At 40.1% G+C, this 19,428-nt stretch overlaps 1 protein-coding gene across 2 annotated transcripts; it reads right to left on the bottom strand.

Annotated features, from left to right (window-relative positions):
- Nucleotides 1-19,428, bottom strand: ube4b (ubiquitination factor E4B, UFD2 homolog (S. cerevisiae)). 2 transcript variants are annotated; one of them, XM_034086610.2, is made up of 29 exons: nt 19,090-19,428; nt 17,715-17,928; nt 15,793-15,928; nt 15,417-15,504; nt 14,962-15,106; nt 14,211-14,436; nt 13,472-13,951; nt 12,101-12,205; nt 10,976-11,114; nt 10,489-10,589; nt 8,996-9,110; nt 8,533-8,616; nt 8,172-8,228; nt 7,498-7,614; nt 7,258-7,356; nt 7,057-7,170; nt 6,368-6,566; nt 5,778-5,916; nt 5,558-5,657; nt 5,226-5,353; nt 4,962-5,060; nt 4,568-4,803; nt 4,323-4,449; nt 4,080-4,224; nt 3,603-3,737; nt 3,242-3,433; nt 2,494-2,668; nt 1,328-1,474; nt 1-1,104 (listed from the first exon to the last, which is right to left on the bottom strand). In XM_034086610.2, the coding sequence occupies exons 1-29, from the start codon at nt 19,111-19,113 to the stop codon at nt 1,040-1,042; spliced, it is 4,131 nt and encodes a 1,376-aa protein (XP_033942501.1). In that variant the 5' UTR covers nt 19,114-19,428; the 3' UTR covers nt 1-1,039. The 2 variants fall into 2 exon arrangements, with proteins under 2 accessions (XP_033942501.1, XP_033942503.1); XM_034086612.2 differs by lacking the exons at nt 12,101-12,205; nt 13,472-13,951 and having other exon boundaries at nt 19,090-19,426.

Here is a 19,428-nt window from a genome sequence, read left to right as displayed (position 1 = left end):
TAATGTGCATCATCATTTATTTCAGTTCAAAATCCTAGCTTCCAAAACAAGTCTGTGGTTAAAGGAAATCTTTTCCTGTACAGTTAAGGTCAGTACGGTAATGTCACGTACAGTGCCATTAAAACGAGACCATCTTGACGGGGGAGGTCAGTGGTTCTGAAGAGCAGACGTTTAATGGTGTGCTCCTACAATGGTGTTTCTGGTGGTCATGCTACATTCTCTCACGTTCTTTCCAGGTCGCCTAAAAGAGGGTTATTTGTCCATGAGGCGCTTAGGAGGTTCTGGACTTGAGGCCATGCACACAGAAGTAATTTCAGTCTATTGAAGTCAGCAGGGGAAATGTGCCTAAAAAGGAAAGACTGAACATACAGTATTTCGTGAACTACTGCTTATCTTCCTACTGTACTCAAAAAGAAGCTGACATTTAGGATTAGTTTGCCTTAAACTACATCCTTAATGGATATTCCCAGTTCTGAACTACAAGCACATAGCTCTGGAACATCAGCAAATATTATGTGGACTCAAGTTTATCATTGTCAGTCTTGATAATGAAAACTCGGAAATAGCAATTTTATCAGAACCCACCCACAATCTCCCACATGTATTGCCCTCCCCCCTCTCCCTAAAACCACAAGTATTTAATAAAGCCAACATACAGAGTAGTACAAAGGAAAATGAGAACCTTAAAGGAAAATGATCAATGAATGGACTCTATGCACCTTGCTGGTATACCCGTTGGTGTTGGAAACGTATTCTTGCAGCACTATAATGCATTAACTAACTTTTGTTAAATATATGTATATATTTTTGATATATATATACACAAACTCATGAGGAAAAAAAACTTAAAAGTCTTAACTTTATTATATTTTGTTTTTAGAACCATGATAATGGTTTGAGACAAAAAAGGATAAATGCGAATAAAATCAAATCAGCTCTTTTTTTTTCTCCATTCAAATGGTTTTTTGTAGTCGTGACACTGAATTCAGTCGATGGACAGCTCTTTTAATGATGGTTAACAGGCCAGGCGTAGGTGTTCTCAGACAGGCCGTCCGCCCTGTTTCTCTCTCATCCAGGTGTGGATCCTCTCCTTCAGCTCAGGGACTGTAGAAATACAAAACAATTGTGAGGAATGTATAAGAAACTAATATTTGAATGTAGTAGGCTGTCATTTCATTTAACATTAAGGTATCCTGAAATCACTTGCCTCAAATCTAAAACAAAATAACCTATTGACTGTACCTAGTAAGAAAGACTTTTGCACTTGCCTTCCTTGAACACAACTTAATGTAATAACTGTTGCATCAACAGCATCATGGTGGGTTACCTGACTCCAGCATGCTCTCTGTGAGAGGCTGCCTGTTGAAGGGATCAGTGGGGGAGTTGAGCAGGTGGCGCAGGATGATGGATCGGTCCATGATGTTTCCCGAAGGCAATATCACAGGGTCAGTCATCAGTGTGTCCATCAGAGGGTCTGTTTCAACAAGGTCAAGCATACATTTATAAGATGATTAAGAACATATCACTTTCGCAATAAGAAATATGCTTCAACTAGATATCTTGGGAGTTAAAGTTTTCCCAGAATCAGCACGCTAAGTGCCATTGTCATACAAGAGGCTATACAAGAGGCTTGACAAACATCATAGCCTAATGAATCTTCATATTAAAATGTTGTGCATACATGTGAGCAGAGGTTACTATTTATTCTACCCACTGGCTTTATTTATTTATTGTGTTTTTAGCACTTAACACGTGGCTTTTGTGGTCATGTACAAAAGCCACGTGTTAAGTGCAAAACATCATAGGAATCATAAAATAATTTATTTTATGATTCCTATGATGTTTTGTCAAGCGCTTTATAAATAAATGTTACTTTCGCAAATGTCTTTGAATTAAGAATGAATTCATAAAAAATGAAACAAAACAAAAATAAACTACATTAAATATTATCAAGCTGTAAGGCGCGTCATCACCAAACGTTGGTGACATGTCGAAGCACAGCTGAGTAAAAAAAAGGTTTTATAGGAAACACTATTTGTGCAGCCATCATAAACAACTGTAAAAGAAATATCCAATAAATTCTCAATGAGGGCCGTCAAAAGTGTGCCCTTTATAGCAATGTCACATGGATTTTACAGTAGGACTTGTGTGTTACAAAAATAAAACCTGGCGTGGGAGATTTTAACCGCAGAGAAAGGCGATACGCAAGCCTCCCGTACGGCACACTCCCGCAACCTGTGGTGGGCTGGCTGGCATATCTGCGAATCAAAGGTGGTATGTGGGCCACGTTCTTGATCTAGATTATATTAAGTCTGTGGTTACAGGATAGCCTCGCTCTAAGCTCTCTATATGACCTCTATGAGCTGCAAAATCCCCCGCTAATGTCTGGAATTCAACAGCAACAGAGGCTTCTGAAGATCTTGTCTGTCTGCACCAACTGACTTTAGGTCAGACAAGATTGCTGAGCAAGTGACAGTTTTTCTAGACACACACCTTTGAACTCGTCAGGTGCGTCGCTGTAGTCCATTTCGGATTGGGAGTTCTTGGCGACTATTTCCTCCACCTTGTCCGATAGCAGCTTGAATTTTTCAATGGCAATAGAAGACTTAATACCAGCCTTCCTCATCTTCGAGATGACCTCTTCAAAGAGCTCACGGCTGTACGACCGCTGCAGATAAAAGAAGAGGGGAAAATGATTAAAGCGCAGCTGCAGGAAAGCATCTCTAATGTGATGTCAGTATCTCGTCTCTTTACAAGTTACCCTAACATATTATTTGTAATCAAGTACACATATGAGGCAGGAAGGCCAAAACTATTTAAATCTGGAGAGAAAAATCTCCTTGTATTAAGGTTAGTAAGAAATAGCAAACACAATAAATGTAAGTAGAAAATGCTATATCATCAAGGCAACCCAGTGCAACATATACATGTTACAGTGACTGCCCTCACGGCTTTTGAAATCTACTCTACAGTATTTGGTCTGCTTCCGCTTCCTGCTTGCATTATCTGGGGAGAAGTGGGTATTGATGAAAAATGGTTGAAGCACGAGATATCATTTATTAAGTACAATGGAGTAATTCATGCCGATGTCCTCAAGGCAATGCGGCCATGCTTGTGACGATGTAGCATAACTTCCTGTAGCCTTTCCCAATGGCCATTATAACAACCTCTCACTTGTGTTTTCTCATTAAAGTCAACAACAAATGAAATGACAGTATCTTCTATAAACTTTAGTACAAACCTGGTCATCTGCAATGGCTTTAGCAAAGCGTGCACAGTCTAGCTGCAGGTAGATGTCAGTCAGCTGGTCTAAGAGCTTCTTGGGCTCAAAGCCATACTTCTCTGGGTTTTCTACTTTCAGGTCCCGACACTTGGGCCCGCAGAGCTGCTGGAGGTTGAAGTTTAGCATGGCGGCTAAACGAGGCCCCAGCTCCTGTAAAGAAAAAAAGAGTAATGTTATTAAAGCTTGTTGTGCTCAGAGTGCCTAATGTAGGCTGACTATGTTACATTTACAGTAATGGTTATTCTTTAATTGAGAATACATTGGGACAATACAAAGTGTGACAGTTTTTTAAATGTCCAGTGGGGGCAGCGACACTCACAGGCCTGAGGAAAGGCTTCTGGACCTGCTTGGTGAGGATGTGGAACATTTCAACCGTCTCTGTGGCGAGGGCCAGGTAGGAGCGAGACACACGCTCATCCTGAGTCAGCTGGGACTGCCGGCTCTGCTGCTGCTCCTGAAAGTTTAAACAGAAGGTGAAAGTCAACAATGCTTTTGCATGATTATTTTAGGGGGAACAACAATTTTATAAAATACATAAACTAGTCTAACAGATGACAAGATAAATTAATGTACTCAGAATGTCTAGCTATTTTCCATCCTTTGTTTATGCATTTTAAATATTAATTATTATTATTTTCATCATTATTTTTATTATTTTAGTGCCTTAAATTCCAATAACTAACTTTTGCAGCATTGTTTTGTATGTAGGTAATTATATAATTGCATATATAGGTTATAAAGTTTATCATCAGGAAAGTTGTATTATCATATTATTACAATTAGGCTGAGCACTAACCCTAGGCAGCTGGTCCCACTGCTCCTTATTTTTCATTTCTTCTTGAACTTCGTGGATACGCTTCAGGGACTCAAGGCTCTCGTCTAACAAGAAGGTGGTGTCATTAATCAGCATGTTGATGTAGCGCACAAACTGCTTGCCAGAGCTGGAGGGGAGTAAACATGAAAGAAGTTAGACAACCACTGAATCAAACCTAAACTGTGCCTTCTGTCTTTTACATGACACAAACTATGCACTACTCACTTGAACTCCTCCATGAAGGTGCCATGGTGGGCAAGGTTCTGCCACAGACTCTTGAAGATAGTGCTTATATGGTACCGTATAGTGAACTTATCATAAAACTCGCTGGTGGCTCCGGTGTGCTCAACATCTGACAAGAGGAGACAGTTTTTTTTAGGAAAAAGGATCAAGGCTGTAGAGCTGTACATCTACACTACATTTAATTTTCTACAACAACAGCTTCGAATTACGGTTTCCATGAAACTCACCAGTGTAGAACTTCATGAGGGCGGGAACCAGCTGCTTGATAGACAATGGGTGGTTCTCCATCATTTCAGAGAAGCGCTGAGTACGAGGCTGTACGGCAGGGTTGGTGACGAACAGCACCTCCACCAACTTGGCGATAAGGTAAGGGTTCCTGATGTAGTTCTGACTGCAGATGAACACCACCAAGAAGGTGACTATGTCCTGCACACAGGGCTCATATAAAACCTGGGGGGAATACCTGGATGATGGGAGGAGGTGGAGGAGGTTATGCATCAGTCTTGCCTTTTTTTTCATTATTATATGGTCTTATAACATCTACTCCCGGACACAATATGTGATTTGTTTAAACATGGTTGAAGAATGAGGCGAGTGGTTAAGACTGAACTATAAACTTACTGCACGACAAAAAGCAGAAACTCTGCCACATCTTCAATGTAGAACTCAGGCAGAGCAGCAAAGCTTTTAGGAATCTCCGGGTGCAGTGGCAGGTTAATGCTGTGTTAGGAATGAAGAAACAAACATGGTACTTAGATTTCTATTCATGATACACATTCAAGTTAAACACAGCATAACATCTAGCACAAAAAATGCCTTGTGTGATGCCATATCTGTTCCTTTTACTTAATATCACAACAGTGTGTCAGTGGCAGGGAGACTCACTTGGGGTAGGCGGGGTCCACCATGCGCAGAATGAGCTGGATGACTGTGCTGTAGAACTGCAGACATCTGCGGAGCAGGTTCTCATCCAGAAGACCCACGTCAGCACAAGCTTTGGCTCGCACCAGTTTCTGACAGCACAAAGTCACATGATAAGGATCACATCACTGAAAATATGTTCTGTGACAGATGTGCATGTTTCAGCATTTAGGGATAGTGCAGGATCCTCGGATTGAGAGCTGAATATTTTGAGGTTTGTACCTTTAAAATCAGTGCTAAAGGTTTAATTAATCAAGAAAAGACAATGAATTAATCTACAAGGATGTTAAACAAACCTTGAGCTGGGTTTTGCATCTCTTGAGCATCTCTCTGTGCCGACTAGCTAGAGGAGAATCTTTCCATTGGCTCTCACTGTTCTTCAGCTCCTCTACAGTCCTGTCATGGGGAAAAACACCATTAAACACCCGTGGAAGAAGCATGCTTTATTTGTGTGTATACTTTCATAGAGATGTTCAAAAATGTGCATGGTCACTAAAAAAAAGTATTAATTAATACCTGTTCAGTTCTCGGATAGCCCGCAACCTGCGGATGTAACGCCTGCAGCCAGGCAGGATGGACAGATGGTGGGCGTGAAGCGTCAAGAAGAAACACTCGGTGGGGAACTTGGGTTCTGAGAACTTGCTTGGGTCATCCTCTGTCCACAAGAAGAAAAAAAATAGAATAATTTTTTCAATATGGTAACACATACCATCATCAGTCAGAACAAGCACAAGTTTAATTATAGTTACATATATCAGCTTTAATGCTTCCAAAAATAAAGCCAAATGAGGTCACCATTATGTAGGACATGAAGTGTATACAGTGGAACATGTGTAGGTGCACATTTTTTGTAGGCGACCTGCCTCTGCCTTATTTGGTTAAGCAGAGGCAGAAGAAATGCGGAGGCAGTCACACAAGGATGCATAGAAATCACACATAGCAGGTTGATGAATCACTCTTAAAACATACTGCGTCTAAAAACGACTCCTATGGGTATTTCACAGATTTCTGATAATGGCAGCAATCCATGAACGAGAGTACACTTTTTGTAAAATAAAAACTGTCCAAATGATAAAGCTGTTTTTTATTTATTTATGTCAACTCACGCATGTCAGTCAGCCAGCTCTTGAGCTCCTCCATGGTGGCTTTCACACGCGTCTCCTCTAGGCTGACGACAAGCCGACACCGGGGGTGGAAAATGTAGTAAGGGTCCACGGTCTCCAGCTTTATTTTCATGCTGAGCTGCTGCAGCACCCATAAGAAGTTGAGCATGAAGCCGTCTGTCGACACAAGCTTATCATCGGTCTGGGAGAAAAGAGGGAGATTTTAGAACAAGTGAAAATCCATGTTCAGAGGATGTACATAAACACTGAATATGAGAACAATCAGGAAACCCACATTAAGAGGGATGTTTACTGTAAAGTACATAAGTCCCGATGGCACAATGAGGGGACATTAGATAAAAAAGGATAATCCTTTATTAGTCCCACTGCAGGGACATATGCATTGTTACTGCAGCAAAGGGGATAATGCAATAACACGAAGCATCAGTATAAAGCCTATACTTGTACTGCGTGTAGAAAAGGTTGATATTGCAGTTTAGTATACAGAACTTCATCATCACATAACCTGGCATACTTTATTTCCATTTACTTAAATTATAAACTTACGGCAAAACACTAAACAAGACTTATGTAAACATTATAACTGAACTGTTCAACAAGATGACGTTTTTAATAGTTATGTTGGATGTGAAATCTGTTGGATGAGAATATGAAGTACTTTTGCAAAATACCTGCATCTGGGCTTTCTTCACATTGTAGTTGACTAGAGCTGACATGTAATTAAGAGCTGACTCGCGAGTTTCCCCATTTAGTAGGATGTTATGGAGAATTTTGAACAAGTCACCCTGAAAAACATTAAAAATAACTTTAACAAATTATTCTTAATACAAAGATAAGCAATTCAAGTAATACATTATGAAGCTGAGACTCACCCTTGCTGACTCCAGGTAGTGCTGCAGGGACTGACTGACCACTCGTGTGTTCTCTATGGTGATGGCAGGGCCAGAGAAATACTTGTCTCCTACTTTCGTCTAAAGGACAACAAAGCGTCTTTACATTTAGCAACTTGTCTCTGTTCTTAGAGGATTCAGCTGTTCAGTATCCAAATCGGCTACAATCTAAATGCTACTCAGGTTTGTTGATAATTGGATTGAATTGATTAGACTACTCACATCATCCTCAGCAAACACAGAGAGGCTGAAGAAGGCTCCCACGTAGGACAGTCTCTGGATCTCTCGGCCACAACCAGGGCTCAGAGGTTTGGGACACCACAGAGGCAAAGACGTAGCCTGCACAGAATACCAACACAGACTCATTTTACATAGGGTCATACAGGGTTTGTTTTTTGTATTGTTATGTTGAACAAATCCCCCAAAGGGTAAATTGCAGTGAAAGCCAGTATGTGTCAGTCAATAACAGCGGAAGATAATGAGCTAAAACGAATCAAATATTTACTGACACAATGACACTTTTGGTATTGATTAAATAATAAACTAATATAGATAAGCATCCTATAGAACTAAATGTGAACTCAAAGAACTCTGATTTCAGAAGTTGTTGGCACTAAATATAGACTGAGTCCTTTTCTTTGCACAGGGGAATTTCGCCTCTCCATTCTTCTGTGAAGCATAAAGACGACTTAGTGGCATGAATAAAATAAGCAGAGGACATTCTTCTGTGCTGACGTCAATGCTGGTATGATGAATATATAAACAACAGAGACACTAGCAAATACTTTATAGAAATAAATACATTACGTTTTTTTGGTACTTGATTTGGAAATAAATAGCCTAGATAATCCGAGCTTCTAAATAAATGAGCTTTGGCCATCCAAAGGTACACTCACCAAACTGCAGACTGGGTGAGTCTTTCCGAGCTTGATTTCACAAAGCTCAGCTAATGCCTGCAAAAACAAAACAAAACAATGCTCGACTCTCGTTCGTTTTACAGGTGAATCAGGTTACATGGCATGACCTACAAACTTCAGTCAAATTAACAATCATAATTGGAGATTAGTTTATTAGTCAAGATATGATTTACTTGATACAGTCGTAATAAGCTACACAAACAGAAGTATTTAGAGTTAACTAACTATTAAACAAACCAAATGAACAGAGGGCCCAAAAGACATTACAGTACTTTATTATCGTGTATGCCAGTACGGATGGTACTACACTAGGGGTGAGGCCATTACAACATTTTCTTACCATAAGAGGGAATTTAAAGTTGTCACTGTCAAAGGAACATTCTTTTACTGCAAGAGCAAGCCCCCGGAGGATGGGAATAAAGATCTGAAAAAGAAGATGGCAAAGATGTCATGCATCAGAGCAATATCACATTTCATTGCATGTCTAGGTAACAGTTTCAGCCTTTAGCCTAACAATGGCTTTTTATTCCAAGCGTTTGCATTAACGCTTCAAAGATAATAAATGTGGTTTTCATTTGTTATGATAGAAGCATCATATACTTTTGTGTGCCCTAGAATTATAGACTGCCATAGACTGAAACCCAATGGAAATGAAAAATGTGTCATCCCTGCAAAACTTGATAGGATTGAAAATGGGTGTGTTTGAGGGGGGGTCTTCCTGCCACACTGTATGCAGAAATGAGTTTCAGCTAAAGTGAGCCTGAATCAGCATGTATACAAAAATGGATGGCCACGCTTCCCACCTGACTGAAGACCTCTTCCTCCTGCTGAGTAATGCGCACCAGCTCCTGAATAAAGCCGTACGGGAGGTTCCGACACAGCAGATAAGGTACCAGCAGAGACTGATGGAGAGGGCTCCTGCAGGAATAAAACAGAGAAGCATTGAGCGGAGAAGAAATAAATATGCTTTCTGGAGCCAAGGTGATAAAGTAGTTGCCATGGAGACTCGGACTAGAATTGAAAAAGGAACATACAGAGATAAAATGACAGATCATTTTATAAAAAAAACAAAGATTGTCAGTGTGTTGCTCAGGGCTCTCGACTAACTTTTTTCACCATCCTCCCGGAACCGTCCCGAAATTAATGTGGACCGTCCCGAATTAAAAAATGTTAGTTTTTCTACATTATCATTAGTTAAAATCATTCAAAGTGACCTTTAACATAAATAAAACATCATACAAAATCATTAGATGATGATTCATCAACCTTTTTATTTGAGTAAATCATTCAATCACATAAACAAAGGCCAAATATATTTAAACAAACACACAAACGAGAAAATTACTCTAATATTGAATCCAATCAAGTCCCATCCAATTATCAAAAAAATCCAACACTCTGTCCTGAAGACAGAACGCAGAGTAACCACTAACGAGGATGACAGTCTGTCAGTCAGGAGACCTTTACAAACTGCCCACAGACGGGAGAGAGAGATCTCGTCTGGATTGGAAAGCTCGAAAATACATCACAGACGCATGTTGTAGTCTTATTGCATATTAGAAACTGAGTTGGCGAAACTAAAACGATATAATGTGTATGTAGCAATAATACATATGACATATTTTTTAAATGTCTCCAGTACCGACAAAAAGTCCGATAACGTCGGAGCTTAACGTTACCACTGTCTTTAATAATTCCGGCCCGGGGCTCGGTACCCATCCCTACATGGGGAGAGGCGCAGCATATTGCTAAGGACTAAATACGATGGAGGGTTCTCTTCTCAGCCTTATCACTCATAGGGGATGAAGAGGAGTAAGTAAATAAAGAGGCCGGCGCTCCAGGGTCTGGTTCTGCTGTGCGTTTTTGTGATGTAACGGTAAAACATTTCAGAATTCCTCCACGGGATGCCATTGTACATCACTCAACCCGCGAAATACACACACTCATTACATAGCTAGACCATAGAGAGCTAGACCCGCGAATTTGCGGACCAGGAATTCGCAGGCACAGCCAGCGGCACAGCAGTAGCTACATGTGTGTGTATTTCGCGGGTTGCTAAATGTTTTGTGCGTGTGTGTTTATGTTGACAAGGAGGTTTAATAACTGTGTGCTACACAAAACGTGCAGTCGGTTTCATTTTCATCGCCGTTTGTAGTAGAGTTAGCAGGGTATTTTTATTTTAACTCTCGTCCCAAATTGGTCCCAAAATTATTTTTTATCCTCCCCGACACTATTTTTTTCGGCCCCGGGACGACGGGACGTCCTTAAGCTCGAGCCCTGTTGCTGACTTTCTTACCGTGGCTGTGTCAGGGTGCCCTGCAGGACGAGGGCAACATGGGAAATACATTGAGAGCGAATGTTGCTGAGAAGCTGGCTGGCATTTGGTTGGCTGCATATCTGAGAGAGAAAAGAGTAGGAGAAGAGAGAAAAAGGTGAGAGGTGTTATCAAAATGTGCTCCGTCGATTTCACAGAAACTCTCTCCGGAATCTGATGAATCAGTGTTCTTTGATGAGGAGAATCCTTCACTTGTTTCCAGACCATCTGCCCTGCAGCTAGTACAGACTGTACTTCTGTCCTCAGGACATTTTGTAACCAAATTAGACATGGAGAAAATCTCAAACGAACTCTGCAGTTGGTACTATAAGAAGGATCATTACAATCGTAAAGCCTTGATTTAATCTCTTAATGGGTTCTCCACTTTAGCAATAAAGAAATAGGGGACACAATCATTAGCGTAAATCATCTGAATAACATTTTTTATGTCTTATAGGCAGACACTAACCTTGGGAGCTTTCCTCTCTTCCATGCCAACACTGTCAAAGCGCTCAATGAGGTAGTTCAGCATCTCTGTCTCTTTACATGTTTCAATGGTGAAGCGGTCGCTGGCTGTATCGCAGGACATCCCCCCTCCACAAACAAGACTACAAACAAAATGTAAATAGGAAACAAAGAGGTTGATTAAATAACAGAAAACATCAGAGCACAGAGAGATCCATTGTTAACTGCAAACACATGTAATGTATGTATAGCAAACAAACTCAAACCCACTCTCAAGGGTCCTGAAAGAAACAAACTACAAAGCATTAGGGACAGCATTGCAGCATCTCAGTAATGGGCTCTTGAAAGAGAATATCACCATGTCAAACACTCAAGAGCCGTTTGCAGATAGGATAGGAATAGGATTCAGCTCACCACATGAAACTGTTTAAATTGCTGTTAGTGGTCAGTTGTTACCACAAAACCTGTTTGCAAACATTTAGCGTTTTCTCTCAAAGCTCAAAATGAAATCAAAACTTTATATTGTTAAATAACAACTACATGGCAAAACAAATGTCCTCTTTCTCTGCTAATGATACAGTCAACACATTACATTAATAACACAATTCAAGTCTACCGTAGGCATGACCGTTTGCATGATGTACTATCAGGGTGATATGATATTGGAAAGTTTCAATGCTTGATCACGGAAGGGCAAGATCTTGTAAATAAAACTATACTTCATAAACATTCATATTAAAAAATTGAAGTCAACCATTATATATAATAGGTGGGTACCACTTAGGCAGGGAATGTCTTAAGAAATAAAGGATTTTTAATATTCAAGGTTGCAGAATAAAGACTATATTATATGGAGTTTCTGCAAATCTGTAGAAAGCATATTTAATACTAACCCCACCATCAAATATATTACAAGTTATAGTCAACAGACATTAAACCTGTAACCTCTGATGACAGTTAGAACACTCCTTATAAAATGGCCTACAAGCATTTCTTTTTCATTTCTCTACCCAGGTGTGTTTGTGCGCCGTTAGTGGTAAGCCTCGTGGGCCCACTGCAAAATGCAATGGACTCCAAACAGAGCAAGCACAAACACACACGCGCACACACACACAGTGCAGTGGTGTACCTGGACCCAAACTGAACCCTTGCAAAATCCTCCTCCTCCTGAGATTCTTCATCACTGCTGTCCTGAGACATGTCAGAGAGGGCAGAGAATAGGACCGACAAGGGGCTAACATGACGGGGGAAAGACACAAGGTGAAAGGTTGGAAGAAAAGAGGATGTTGTGCAACATGAGCAAACAGAAGGGAAGTGAAAAAACATGAAGACAGGGATGAAATGGTAACAAGTCACACTGAAAGATGACAAGGAAGAAGGGAGCACCAAGAAAAGGATGCTGGAGGGTTGCATGCTTGCTTGAAGACCACTTCTCGCGCTGCTTTTTAAATATTCATTCATGCCTAATGGCTAGGGCTGTGCAATTAAAATCGTATTTTAAATCGCAATTACGATTTTGGCCTGCCACAATTACGAAAACAACATAATCGAAAAAAACTATTATTTAGCTTTGCTAGGTTGTGACAGTGCACTCCAACATATTTGATCTAATTTATTTTTAGTCTAATTTATTTGTCATATTTATATATGTTTAGTAGCTTGTGGAAGTGCGCTCCAAAATATTTGTTGATCTTGTTTATTGGTATTTATTATTTTGATATTATTTATTTAAATGTAAACATAAATGTATCATTTATTTTAGTACTGGTTTTTCAGTTGAATTATACGTTCAGGGTAATCAACATTTAAAAAGATACTGTTCAAGTTATTATTTGTATTCGTTTTAATGTTCAATAAATTGATATTTTGAGTCAATGAATAATTGTGATATAAATTATTGACCAAATAATCGTGATTATGATTTTTGCCATAATCGAGCAGCCCTACTAATGGCTGCAGCTTTTTATTCCTCTTCAGAAAACATTTTCCAACCAATAACTGAACTGACTGTCACCATCACTTGTCTTGAGCAAGACAAAGCAAAGCGGGGTCAGACGCATCTAATTTGCCAACGATTTTAAGCAATGTAGGACAAATAAAACATGTTTGTTAAACTATGCTTGTTATTCGTCTGAAACTGTGTTCGATTTTTTCAAAGTAAAGCCGGTTAGCAACAAGCAAAACCAACCTAATACAAAATAATTAATTAAAGCTTGAACCCTCCATTTGCTTTTAACTTAAGACTTTAAACATAAATATAATACAATATCAGGTTGTTCATTGACTTTCATACAAGCAGTCTAAATATTAGCCATTTGTTTGTTATGAAGCTTGTGTATATTTGAAGTAACTGCATGAAACTTAGCAGCAGAAGCAATGTAAACAAGAAAAAGGATCTGGCTAAAGACTCAGTTCACAGCCAACTTCAAATCTGAGGGTTCACAAAGAGTTATGGTTTTAGTATGTTTGCACACTGACATGCAAAGGACTGATGAGATACCTAGATGGTGGGATCCTGGAAGCAAAGGCAGACTGTCGGGCATTCGTTCTGGGAGAAGGGGGCACAATGGGAGGGGGTGTGGAGGAGGCTTGGTTGTGAGCCCTAGATGAGCTCAGGGTGAGGGTCTGGGGGCTGGTTGGTGGAACAGGAACTGGGGTGTTTGGAGGAACAGAGGGTCCTGCGGGGCTAGGAGAAGGTCCAGAGAAGGTAAATCCTCTTTGACCAGGGCTGGATGGGGAAGGAGCCCCCCAGGGAGAGGTGACAGAGTAAGGCCGATAGCGCTGGGAGATGGGCATGGGTGCAGATGGGGGGTTGAGAGATGGTCTCAGAGCGGTAGTAGCAGTTGGGCTAGGGGGCACAATGAACTGTGGGGTAGAGGGTGTGGAAGGTAGAGAGGGTGTAGTAGGACTGGGGAGAGATGGGAAGGTCCTATTGGCTGCATCCAAAGACATCGGGTGAGGGCTACCACACCCATACAGACTGTGGACAACATTGAGACGAAGATTGGCAAAACTCATCTTACAATGATGTCTTTAGAATTAGAAATAGTCAACGCTCAAAAAATACGTAAGTGTATAATAATAATTTTTAAAAAACACATAGGTTATCCGATCATGGAACACCAAGGCAATAGCATATCAATAAAGAACCCCTTTAGTGTAAGGGACCGATACAGAGCCTAGATATGTATCTGGGAGTTACACTGCGAGAGCTCATTACATGGACTCAAAGGACTTGCCTGGACAGAGAGCTGGCCCCAAAGGACCCTGCACTGGGGCCCATCGGGCTGCCACCTTGGCTGGAGGGCTGCACCAGCGTCAGGCGGTGGTCGGGGGATTTGGCTGCAGCAATTGGCTGAGAAGTGGCGGTCAAGCTGGCGAATGGGTTTTGGACGCGTGAATGGGAGGACATCATTAAGACTTCCATCAGGATCTGGCCAATCAGGTCTTTGAAGTCAGAGTATACTACAGGAGAGAGATGAGAACAGAATGGTCATGTTTTTAAAATGATCATACTTGGTTGTATACAAAACACAAGACTTTTCACAGTTTTGGTGTCTCAGTTTTTGTTTTCTGTAATTTTGAGTGCATAAGTCTTCACATTGGAAAGAAGGGCAAAATGCAGTGTAGTTCAACAATTTGAACACTTTGAACACAAAGTGGACCCTTCTCACACTAAGTGAGGACCAGAATAACCTCTTCACCAAACTTGTGAAAATGGCTCAAGATGAATCTGTAGCAGTTGCTCTGGTACACTGCATTATACAAATGTTAGTTATACAAGTGTAAAACTAGAATGATGTACATTTTGAAGAGGAAGAAAAAAAGAAGTGTGAAGCAGTCGTGTTTGAGATAAAACTACCCAGTTGAGATGTACCTACTATGCAAGTAAGTACATACATACATTGTAACCTAGGGAAGTGGTATCCCAACTGAGAAACAGCATGCCTGTAATGCCATAATGAGTTAAGACGTTACTCAACGACATACCATCTTTAGGGTTCTGGTGGAACTCTGCAGCCAGTGAAGGGAGAAAGATGACATCTCTGTCCTGCTCCTTCCACGATACGCGGAGGATCTTACAAATGAGCTGCAGAGCCTGTTCTTCTGAGACATCTGAGTTTGCAGAGGTTTCCTGAGGTCAAGAAAAGATAGATACAGTAAAGGTTGGATCACAATCTAGAGCCATTTCACTAGCATTACTCTAAATCTCATAATACTCATTATCTGGTGGTCACTATCTCTCTCAATGAAGTGAAATAAAAAGAAATTGAAACCAAGAATGGCGTGTATGGAAAGTCCCTGGGAATACACTTTTGTAAATACCCAAAGACTCCTTTTATGATTTGACTGACTTCCTTGATCTCAATGTGGGCATGATCAAAGTCAAGTAATACAGGATTAAAGGGCATCTTAGTTGAGTAATGCTCACTACTGCCATTTACCTTGTCAGTCAAGTTCCTCTTCTCCCTGCGATCGCTGTCCTCCACCTCCATGTTCTCGATCCCTGAGTCCACATCCACCTGGGACATGCTGGAGGGAGACAAAGGTGAAGTGCTTAGAAAGTCTCTTCATCACTAAGCAGACTTGTAGTAACCGAAGGTTCAAGTCACTCTTGAATATTGTTGCAACTTTATTCAAAACAATCGGTGATCATTATTGCATGTCTGTGGTTATTTGGAGGATACATGTGTTCCAACACAGAGCCTGAGATTGATCATCAAAGAGCTTTTTTTGGAAAATCATGTTGATCATTTTAATTATCTGGGTTGTTTAAGTCTTTGAACTAATAGTTCAATGTGCCGTTCGAACAACTCTTACCTCTTTTCACAGGAAGCAGTGTCAATGTCCATGCTCTGTGACCGGGACAGACTCTGGGACTGAGTCTCAAGGCTGTTGGAGGGGGAGCTGGAGAGGGAGCTCACACCCTCACTGCTCTGACTTCCATATGCCACCCCTGCAAAAGCAAAATAATACAACTGAGCACCTTCAAGGTTGACCATTTATTTGCATTGCTGTTTTCAAATCCCATCTACCAAAGCCTTCTTAATTCAGATTGATGTATCAGAAGAGATAAGGTTCACAAAGAAAGTTTCATCTTCTAGGTCTCCTCTGAAACACAAGGCATTTTTCCTTCTACTCGTTTTATTTAAATAATGCTATTCCTCAGATTTAGTTTTGGTACATTATGTATTGCACTATTTATAAACTTTGTTCATATGCTTTAAGCAGCCAGTTTAAATTAAAAATGTTTATTTTAGGCCACACTTGGATAACAAAGGCTCAGATTGCCATTTTTTAAGAGAAACATGGTGAGCCATACCTTCATAAGCCCTGATTACAGCCAGCAGGTAGAGAGAAAGCTGATTAACATGCAGGATCTTACTGTGTGAGAAGAGCTGGAATCAACCACTCACTCCTGGTTGCACAATAATCATCAGAACCAACACTTAAGTCAAATAAATGGCATATACACTGTTTCAGAACATATTCATAGAAGATGCATCAACATGTACTGAAGCTTTGTATATCTGCAAGGAACAAATTAATCAATTAAAATAATTATGAGTAGCACCACTGGCAATTCAAGCATTAAAAGTAGAATTAAGTTCCTCTGGAGCCCATGTTGTTCTTGTTCGGAGCTATACCTACAGACACTTACGATTCAGACCAGAGGTACATATTACGGATACTGTTATTAATTGCCAAAAAGATTATAACTGTGAACTGGAAAAATGCAAAATCTCCGACCATCATTCAGTGGAAGCACAGACTTAAACAAGTCTACACGATGGAAAGAATGACGGTGTGAGCCTGCAGATAAAAATGGACTCTTTTACCCAAAGATGGAACTGTGTTAAAATATATCTGGATGTATCAATGGTTGAAGAGGGTTGTTGAAACCGAACTGAACTTAAGATGAATACTAGGGGAAAAAATCCCTGTGTAACTGATTCTGCTGTGCCAAAGATGTCAGTCCCTATGTAAAATGCTTTCATTAATATGTATTTGATTTTATTTTATTTATTTTTATATCCCAGTTTGTATTTATTTATATTATTTACTTAATTATTTCAATTTATAATGGATTTGCTTTATTTCAATATTAACTATACTTTGCTTTGTCATGTAATCATCTGCCATTTGAATGAAAACGTCCTATGTCAGGATATGTCTCGTCTTGTTTTGTTAAGAGGAAAATAAACAGTTCAAAAAAAAAAGTAGAATTAAAAAGCACCAAAACCACATCTAGGCATACCAACAAACAATGCCAGGAAATGGTTACTCTATCAATACAAGGCCCACTGGTGAATTTTCTAGAGCATTGCATAAGCATCAATTCTCACTCTGTTTCGCACAGGGAATCTGTTGATCTCATCAAGCTGCTGCTATTTGTGTCATTCAGGGACAGAGTGTCTGACTGGCTCTTGCTGTTCAAATATCAAGGTCTCAAATACATAAAGGACCCTTTCAGTGGTGTGCTCAAACTCAAACAACCAGGGTTGTTTATGTTCAGAGATAAAAACTCAGAGACAATGTGTCACTGGATGAGTATGATGACAGAGTTAGACTTATGATCACAAAACAGGCTTAAAACAATAACCCTATGCTGATAATAAGAGAAAGCTGAGTGGATCTGTACCTGTGGTTGTCAACATCCTAATTCACCAGAATTAAAAACAGTCATTTTGATAAACTAACTCATGCATCTCAAAACCTATAGATCGTATTTAAAATCTTACCAGAGGTACCCATAGGGGATGTGGCCGGTGTACAACTGTGAACATTGAGCCCCAATGATTGAGAGGCAGCTGGTGGCTGGGGGGCAACACCTGAGGGTCCAGGGAGGGGTCCAGGGGGGGTCTCTCTCTGTGGGGATGTCAGGGGTGTGCTGAGAGGGGTGCTGGGCTGTGACGTCTGTCCACCTGCCAGTCGTGCCAGTCTCCTTCTGCGAATCTTGAATAAATAGACCAGCAAATTAACATATTTACTGTATGCCTACTATACAGCATTTCATAATATCAAATGACCGTTAGAGCTATATTAACCATACAATTATTAGCTATATATATTTTTTTTTATATCGAAATAATTGGCACAATAAGTATGGATGAAATAAAAATAATCTAAGGCGATTATTTTACGCCTATTACCCATATTAGGTAGCACCCGACAAAATACACACATTTAAAACACAAGCCTTAACGAATAAAAACATACATAAATACAGTGTAACTACACTGTAAACAAAATTAGATGCGAGTAAAAATCGAGCACCAGGGCACAATACCATTACTCTAGTAAATCAACAGCACGCTGTATTGCAAGTTGATCGAGTAACGTTGGCTAAATTCGGTCACAATGTGACAAAGAACTAACAGTTTGTACGATGTTGTGTGAGGTTTCAGGTAACAGCTCAATGGCAACACTACTCTCAGCCGGCCAACAGTTGATTGCACAATGGTGGCCCGGTGTGTTTTTTTTATGCTGAGTCGTCTCGCAGGCTAATTTTTTGGCTGTTAGCAAAACAACGTTAGCAACTGTCAACTAGCTTACGGCAGGAAAATATGCCAAATCAACTCAGAATACAAAATGTAACCTTGACTGTCAATCTATATCATGAAGTAAAAACCTGCAAAGTGAAAATAATTCAATGTACGTGTATTAGTTATCAAGTTAAGCAATGTAATCCATGGAGCAGTTTGTACACAGCCTTTATAGCATTAGCTAGTTAGCATTTTCTCCGGCTAAATTAAATTAACGTTACTGACAACGGTGACATACACATACAAACTAAACGAATTTAGTTAGTTCATTTTGTTATTTTACCAGCTTTCCTGAATAACCATCCTTTGTGTCACGTTGGGTATCACGCACATTTGCATGCTTGATTTGAATAAGGGTTAAATGTGTGATTTTGTCGTGGATACATTTCTTCAGTTTAACGTTAGACTATGCTAGCCTCTGAGCTAGCTCAAGTAGCAAGTCCGCTAGTGGCAGAACATATGAGGCCCAAATAAAATAAAGGATTTTCATTTAAATTTGAAAGTAAGCAAAAATAATTCACATGTATTCTAGCAACACAATTTAAGCGTTTCATCCCCATTTTCGCCTTACCTCATCTGCGCTCAACTCCTCCATCGCAGCTAGGTTAGCTAGCTTTTACACTTACAACTGCTTTAATGTGCCAGCCAGAGCCAGCTAGCCTGTATTAGAACTGAATATGCATAGTCCAACTAGTTCAACAAATAAGTGTCAGTCTTGATTGTCTTCAAGATATAAACTATGACACCAGTATACGGAGGGTGACAATATACAGTTCCTCCAAAAAGTCTGTCGTTTGCTAGTTTTCTACCAAGAATGAAACAAAAAGAAAAGAAGCTAGCTATTATACGTCAAAATACAGCTGCAGCCATTTTGGTTCTACACAAATGTCACGTGACCCAGAGACTACTG

Source organism: Pseudochaenichthys georgianus, chromosome 7 (assembly GCF_902827115.2).
Source record: "Pseudochaenichthys georgianus chromosome 7, fPseGeo1.2, whole genome shotgun sequence".
NCBI classification, from domain to species: Eukaryota; Metazoa; Chordata; class Actinopteri; order Perciformes; family Channichthyidae; genus Pseudochaenichthys; species Pseudochaenichthys georgianus.
The sequence above is the reverse complement of the archived record's forward strand: the minus strand, read 5'-3'. Positions and strand labels throughout refer to the sequence as shown.